The 7,733-nt window shown below is 52.3% G+C and overlaps 1 protein-coding gene across 1 annotated transcript; it reads right to left on the bottom strand.

The window, feature by feature from the left end:
• Window positions 1–1,437: 1,437 nt before the first annotated feature.
• On the bottom strand, window positions 1,438–5,034 carry PAFAH1B2 (platelet activating factor acetylhydrolase 1b catalytic subunit 2). The gene is made up of 6 exons (XM_032229693.1): window positions 4,895–5,034; window positions 4,629–4,716; window positions 4,417–4,506; window positions 3,545–3,661; window positions 3,107–3,229; window positions 1,438–2,465 (listed from the first exon to the last, which is right to left on the bottom strand). Exons 1-6 carry the CDS (start codon window positions 4,927–4,929, stop codon window positions 2,187–2,189), a joined length of 732 nt encoding a protein of 243 aa, XP_032085584.1. The 5' UTR covers window positions 4,930–5,034; the 3' UTR covers window positions 1,438–2,186.
• Between the last annotated feature and the right edge of the window lie 2,699 nt (window positions 5,035–7,733).

Raw genomic sequence — 7,733 nt, 5'->3', positions numbered from 1 at the left:
GTTGGCCCCGCTGCGAAGCCCCGGGCGGAAAGACCCCCCTCCCAATTAGACGCGGAGAAGCGTGGACGGAAGAAGAGAGACCTCCATAGGGAAAGACGCTCACAGCCAACGGGCTCTACCGGCCACCGGCGCCGCTTAGCCAGAGCAGGTTCCTCCCTCCGGGGGCGCAGGGAAGCCACTGACGTGGGAGGGGAGGCGAATGTTACCCCCCAACTCGGCTCTTCCTCCAAAGTACGGGCGGCCCCTTCCCACATGCAGGCCACAAGATCAACGGTGCCTTCATCTGCACTCCCCGTGCGCTGCAATGAATAGGAAACGGGCAACGCTCGGATATCACAGGACCAGATCCAGGGCGCAGCACACACTGGCAAGGGGTGCTCCTGGGCGGGCAGCAGATGAGCCAACCTGAGTCCCCAGCAAATGTGAGGAGCAGGACCTCCATGGGGCACAAGAAGGCAGCAAGATATAGATTGCTGTTGCCAAGGATGCAGCCGGGACCTCAAGGGGCCTCTGGCGAGGCTGCCAATCCCATGGGGAGACACAGGGCTTTCTTAGTGAGGACACTGGCCAAGGCCTGGGTGCAGGAGAAGCCGCTGGGCTCCAAAGCAGTCATGGCTGGGAAAGGACCAAGCCTCAGGCCGGAGGCATCTCTGCAGGAAAGCAGCCAGGTGCCACCCCAATGGCCCCTGCCCACTCCAATCCCTGGATGCCAACACAGAGAACCTCCGGAGGGTGGATTCACTCTGGGAATTCTTGAAGCCTTGTGCTTTTGCCAAGCTGATGCTTGTGCTGGGAGATGCAAGGGAAAAGATGATTGGCTGGCTGACCAGGGCAGGATCCTCTGGAAGACACGATTGGTCAAGAGCACAGCCATGAACGGAGGCATCTTCTCAGAACAAATGCCAAGTGGGTAAAGGATGTCTTTCGAGGGGCTACAGCTGGGGTGGCCTAGGGTGGTTGTGGGGGGGGAGAAGAGAAATTACAGTAACATCTGTATTCCTTACTGCATTCTCAGGTATCAAAGCACATTTGGGGAACTGGGGCCCATCACTTGCTCAGGTATCTTCCTTCTTCGCTGCCTGTTTAGGGATAAAATCTTTCTCTCACAATCCCACTTATTATCTGAGACTGAAAGTTCTTCCCAGAAAAATCTCTATGAACTGAGGCATTATACTTCAGAGGGTTTTTTTTTCTAAAAACTATACTCTGGCAGACTTGGAATATCCCGGGCAGATGAAATGGCCACGGCAAAAGGACTCATTTGCACAAATACTTGTACAAGGCTGACCCCCCCCCCGCCCCGCAGAAAGGGATGTCCTGGGATTGTGAAGCTCAGCCCTTGCAAGGGAAGGGGGGGTGGGCCAGGGGAGGGGTGCAATGGAACAATCACTTGCTTTTTGCTCTTAAAAATGAGCATTCTGCAGCAGATAACCTAGCAAGAAGAAGCGTCAGTTTAATCTGGATGGGAATGAGCAGACAGGCTCCAAGGCCTTGGACAAGTTGGGAGTGTTGCACCAACACACCTCAGAGGCAGGTTTTTTCCGAAGCCGACCACCCCCCATCCTGTTCCCAGAAAGGGAATCACATCCTTTTAAACAAAGAAATGAAATAGCCAAGTTAAATGTTCACTCACTCAACCCATAATTGTTCACATGTATCAAGTTGTCACAGGTAGCCGTCTCCTGTTCTGGTTTGTTTGCCAAAGCAAGAAAGCAGCTAATATCACTTAAAACAAAAACCCAAATCCAGTAAATATAAAAACTCTTCAAACAATTCCAACTTTTAAAGAAGCAGCTACTTTTCAGTCCAGGGAGTGGAATGTGAGTGCGACCGATGAGTTTAGGCATTTCAACGCTGTGGGCAGCCTGGACACTGAGGAGGCAGGAATGGGAAAAGGAGAGCAGCAGGAGCCAGCGGGCCGCTGACCAGCATTCTCACCACCCCATGAGGGAGAAGCGGCCATGGGGAGATCCTGTTCAGGCCAAGTGACCAAAGAGGCCCTGGGACATCTTTGGCCAGCCACAGGCTGCGGGACCGGCCGTGCCACCCTCCACCTCCCTTTCCAGGGCTGAACACAACACCCAGTAACATTCAACAATGGGAAGCATGTTGAGCGAGGATTCAGTAGTGCCATGGAAAACAGAACTGGGCTGATGGCGGTGGGGTGGGGTGGGATGGGGAGGCTGTCAGGCCAGGGTTGCCTGTTTCTCTTCCGGGGTTTCCTCCAGCAGCTGCATGATGAGTTCATGGAGGGGTTTGCAGATCTTTGTGTAGCCGGCACCCGTCAGGTGCAGAAAATCAAACATGTCGTGGCATGAAATGGCACCATCCGAGTGCACAAAGCCCCCATCCACATCCAGCAGCTGGACACTGGCCAGCTTCGGCAAGGAGGCCTTCAAGAGCTGGTTCACCTTGGAGTTCTTCTGCCGCAGCGGGTTTGGCTTCTCACCTCGAGGGAGCAGGCCCTTGAATGAGGGAGGGGAGAAGTGCAGGTTAGCAGGAAAGCTCTCCCACACTCCCATGTTTGGCTTTTCCACAGCCACTTTTAAAAAGATGAATCAATAGGAGGAAAATTATACTATCATGTATTGCTCTTATGTAAAGACTTCCTTTTTCAGGAGAACATGGCCATCTTAGAGTTGCCTTTATGAAAGAATATAGCAGTGGACTTATATACCGCTTCATAGGCCTTTCAGGCCTCTCTAAGCGGTTTACAGAGAGTCAGCATATTGCCCCCAACAATCTGGGTCCTCATTTTACCCACCTCGGAAGGATGGAAGGCTGAGTCAACCCTGAGCCGGTGAGATTTGAACCGCTGACCTGCTGATCTAGCAGTAGCCTGCAGTGCTGCATTTAACCACTGCGCCACCTTGGCTCTATTATCCAGATGCTTACAAAATTAAGCTGTCACAAACAATGATTAAATTAGTGATTGTCTGAGGCAGCCTTCCAATTCTCCCCCTCGGCCAAGGTAAGGCTTCTCCAGTTGACTTTCTGTAACAAAAGCCAGCACTTTTGTTCTTCTTATGATGCTTCCCTTCCACCTGATTAAAAAAAACAAGTTACAAAAATATGCAAATGCACCGAAGGTGGTACTTTTACATACCAGTACAATGATTTTAGCCTGGGGCTGCCGGGTATTGATCAGTCTCACGATGGCCTCTATCCCACCAGCTACTTCCTCTGCTGTGTTCTCATGGTTGTTTGTTCCAACCCAAAGAACAACGACCTGTGATTGAGGGAGGGGCCAGAAAGAAAGATTTCTGCATTGCCTGGCTTCAGATAGAAATGCAACATCACAAGCGGCCCCTAGAATGTTTCAGTGCCCAGGGAACGTGGCAGTCACAGCTCTCCGCTCCCTTGCCAGTCAGATACCAATCAGACTGTGCAGGTAATAGCTCTGAATTAGAATAACATAGGAATGCTTTGGGTGTAACAAAACCCAGCAAAGGGCACTGGGGGGGGGGGGGGAAGGGGGCAGGGGAGAGGGAGGAGAGAATATTACAGGAGGTAATGTTCTTTCTCACAGTTATAGGCACCTTACCTTGGGCTTAATATTTTCCAGTTCACCGTTCTTCAGTCTCCACAAAACATGTCCTGTAGTGTCTCCACCAATCCCAAAATTCAGTGCATGTAATGGTGAAAAAAGTTCTCGCCATATCTGCAATGATAAATATTTGGAATCATCCCTGAACAAAGGCAGGGGATTTCAGGAATAAACTACTGATACGCTTAAGCATTCAGCGGTTGCTTAGATTAAAAGGGAACATTTTTATTCAGGCTAAAGCAAAGAATCCATCCTCGGTCATCTGCAATCCAGATAAGGATGGGAAACACTTGAAGCCCATTGGACACTTCTGATCATCTGGAGGCCTGGAAATCATCCTGTGATGTCACCAAACCTTCTGGATTGGGAATGGAATCGGTTTGTCTTTGGAAAAAAACCCATGCCCGTTCCCACTATGCAACACACCACCACGAAAAACAACCAAATGATGCTACTGAAATCCAGGCACGATGCCTTCTGTGAGGGTTTTGGATGCTGCCCTGTCCCCCAGGGGCCAGAGGTTGCCCACTGAGGTGGCACCCGGTCTACCCCAGCTGCTTGGGCTTCCTCAAACCGCTCACAGATATGCCTTCAGGGTAAGAGATGCAAAGATCCTTTTCGACATCTGCTAGTATTTTGCTGTATGAGTTTTTGCCCCACCTTTTCAAATCAGAATTATCCAAACTTTTCTACTGAAAATCAGTTTGTTTATTGATTGAAATGTTGATTACTGACCAATGTAAAGCTGATGAAGAGGTGGAATGCTGTATCGCGGCCAATGTGCACTTTTACTAAATTAAAAGGGAGTCCCATAAACGGGTCGGATTCTCCCAGCCGGGGAGCCAAAGGAGCCCCCCTCACCCCCGTACCTCGTATTGCTGCAGCAACTGGACCATGGAGTCGCCCACGAAGAGCACGTCGGGCTCCTTGTCCTTGCAGTCCAAGACGAAGCGGTTGTGCTGCAGGGAGGGAGACGAGCAGCGTGAAGGCACCGGCGGCTCCTCCGCTCCGAAGGGCCGCCGCTTCCCCCCGCCGGGCCTCTTCCCCGGGCGACGACGGGCACGCGACGGGCGAGGCTCACCTGGGACATCCACCGGTCGTCGCCCTGCACGTCTTCCGCGATGTGGGCCGTGGCCGCCGGGTTGGCATCGCCCTGGCTCCTCCGGTCCCTGCCGGGAGAGAGAGAGAGAGAGAGAGGAGGGGTGGGCGGGGGCCTCCCTCCCTCCCGCCTCCGCCCCGCCCGTCGCCATGGGAACCGGCCGCCCAGGGCCCCGCGGCGCGGGAGGAGGCGGGCTCGGCGGAAGCTGCCCGGAAGGGGCGCGCGTCCTTCGCCCGCCCCGCACTCACGCTGCCGGCGACTGCGGCTGCCCCCGCGCCTCCATGGCGGCTCCTCGGCGACGATCCGCTCCGCCCGCTCGGCCTCCCCGCGGCTCCCACGGGCGCGCCCCTCCCCCGCTCCGGCCGCAACGCAGCGCGCCTGCGCGATGACCCGCTTCCTCCGTCTCCGCAGCTCTGGCCGGAAGTCCCGCCTCCGGGCTGCCTGCGGCCTCGGCGTTCTCCCAGGAGGCGCCTCTCGGGTGACGCGCTTGGAGGGGCGGGGCCTCGGCCGGCGACGTCGAGCGGCCTCCTGGGGGAGCCCCGGAGCTGCCGGCCACGTGGACTCAGCGCCGCCGCCGAGGCTCCCGGGGAGGTCGGAGCTCGGGACCCCCGTTGCTGAGCGAGGCCCGGGGCGGACGTGGCGGCGGCCCCGCAGGCCCAGCGGCGCAGCCCGAGGAGATGGCTGTGGACGGTGGGATCCCTCCGCTGGAGATCATCTTGGGCCGGAGACCGGCGCAGCTTTCCGCCTGAGAAGAACCAAATCTTGCGGAGTCTGGGTTTGGGGGAGCTCCGAAGCAGCCCCGATGCGGCACGTCCGCTGGAGACCCAATGGCAGCCTCACTGCCTGGTCCCGGCTCAGACCCCCTTTCTTCAGCTCCAAAGCCTCCTGGCCACTAAGGGTTTCCTTGGAATGGGCAATAAATATTTGAAATCCGCTATGTTGAGCCTGGTTCCCTGAGTTTGAAAATTTCTTAGAGATCCGAAATAGCTGACATTTTAAAATTGGAAACCATGTAATGTTAACCATTGGATGATCATCTGTCCCAATACAAAAATATGTTTAATTGCTGGATTGCAAATGAATTAGGAGCCAAAGAGGCTCTTGACACGGGTGGAGGAGGAGAGGGCAAAGGTTGGCTTGAAACTCAACATTAAGAACACTAAGATCATGGCATCCGGCCCTCTCAATTCCTGGCAAATAGATGGGGGAAAAATGGAGGTAGTGACCGATTTTATTTTCCTGGGCTCCAAGATCACCGCAGATGGGGGCTGCAGCCAAGAAATTAAAAGACGCTTTCTCCTGGGGAGGAAAGCTATGGCAAATCTAGACAGCATCCTAAAAAGCAGAGACATCACCCTGCCAACAAAAGGGCGTCTAGTCAAGGCTGTGGTTTTCCCAGTTGCAATGGATGGCTGTGAAAGTTGGATCATAAGAAAGGCTGAGCGCCAAAGAATGGAGGCCTTTGAACTCTGGTGCTGGAGAAGATTCCTGTGAATCCCTTGGACTGCAAGGCCATCCAACCGGTCAGTCCTAGAGGAGATCAACCCTGACTGCTCTTTAGAAGGCCAGATCCTGAAGATGAAACTCAAATACTTTGACCACCTAATGAGAAGGAAGGACTCCCTGGAGAAGAGCCTAATGCTGGCAAAGATGGAGGGCAAAAGAAGGGGCGACAGAGAATGAGGTGGCTGGATGGAGGCACTGAAGCAGTTGGTGTGAGCTTAAATGGACTGGGGGGGGGGGAGAGTAGAGGACAGGAAGGCCTGGAGGAACGTTGTCCATGGGGTCGCAATGGGTCAGACACGACTTTGTGACTAACAAAGGAATTAGCTTTGTAGAGTTGCCATGTTTTCCCTCAATTCAAAGCATCTCGTCTTTTCCTATCAGGAGCATATTTTTTGGTGCTAATATCCTTCATGCGATCTGCCATCTCGTCGTTGCTTGAAGAACCAAATTCCTTTCTATCTCCTGAGGCTTATAGACTTGCATGTTAAAATCCTTGATAGTTTTCTGTCATCCTTTGCCAGAAGAGGTACCCATCCTCAGTAGCTAAGAACTGGATGCTTGTCACTGTAGGAATAGAGAGCCAAAGATTTCCAAGCTGGAGATATCAGGTGTTTGAACAAGTCTTGCTTCAAGACTGATGAGTACAAGGCAAAACTCTGAAGCTGTGGGAGAAGAGAAAGCAAAATATTTAGGGTTGGAGAAGGGAGAAGATGAAACTGTACCCTCTTATTAGCACAGAACATCAGCTGTTCTCATGCCTTCCCCCAGATAAAATCTCTTATCTAGCTTTTCTATTACGTTTCAGCCAGAGAGGCTGAGGCCATTTGGCCTTCAACAACAACTCCTTGTTGGGCATTTTTGCGGTCACAGAACTAAACAAGGCCCAGATGACTGAATAAAGGAAGATGGTGGTAGAATGGAAATAGCCAAATAAAGCAGTGGCACAGAATATGCCTTTTCACTTGAAATCCACAAAAGGTCAGGTTAGCCATCTAAGTACCAGGCAGTTCCTTCCTCCCCTCCGTGCAAGGATTATCCTTTGATTCTCTTTTCATCAGGTAACCACATACCTGCTCTTTGCTTTCAGGGGAGATGATGCTCCAGTGTTGCCACTGGCAACCACTGGACTGCTGGAGACTAATTCAGCTGTTTCCCTAGGCAACAGTTGGAGGGGAACAGCCTTAGTAAAAAATGCAGGGCACAGATCTACGTGGAGCAGAGCCCATTGGCCAACTGCAGAGTCAAGCTGCATCTCCTGCAGCTTCTCCTTTTGCCCTTCCCTGCATGGTCCACATCTATAAACATCTGGACTAATTGTGCCAAATTAATCATGAGTGGTCAACATTGGTGACAGAATAGTCATTAGCATGTATTTAGCTCTCAAAATCTGGGAGCAGCGAGAATAGCTTTTTCCATAGCTGGGTCAAGATCATTTGGTAGCTGCTATTAGTAGAAGAAACAGAATAGCGAAGAGGAGAAATATAAAATGTGAAGTTACCCTCCTTGCTTTTGAAGATTGGTAAAAAAAAAAAAAGGACAGAAAAAGAAATGTGTATATTTTGTGAATCACATTATCTTTAA

This window comes from Thamnophis elegans, chromosome 13, assembly GCF_009769535.1.
Source record: "Thamnophis elegans isolate rThaEle1 chromosome 13, rThaEle1.pri, whole genome shotgun sequence".
Classification (NCBI taxonomy): Eukaryota; Metazoa; Chordata; class Lepidosauria; order Squamata; family Colubridae; genus Thamnophis; species Thamnophis elegans.
Note: the sequence above shows the minus strand (reverse complement) of the source record. Positions and strands in the feature narration are given on the sequence as shown.

Excerpts from the sequence above, each read along its gene's own strand:
- PAFAH1B2 (XM_032229693.1), bottom strand. The coding sequence starts at position 4,929 with ATGGAGGCGCGGGGGCAGCCGCAGTCGCCGGCAGC. Across the intron at positions 4,717-4,894 it reads CAGCCGCAGTCGCCGGCAGC|GGACCGGAGGAGCCAGGGCG; the intron begins GTGAGTGCGGGG and ends CTCTCCCGGCAG. Across the intron at positions 3,230-3,544 it reads TGGAAAATATTAAGCCCAAG|GTCGTTGTTCTTTGGGTTGG; the intron begins GTAAGGTGCCTA and ends CCTCAATCACAG.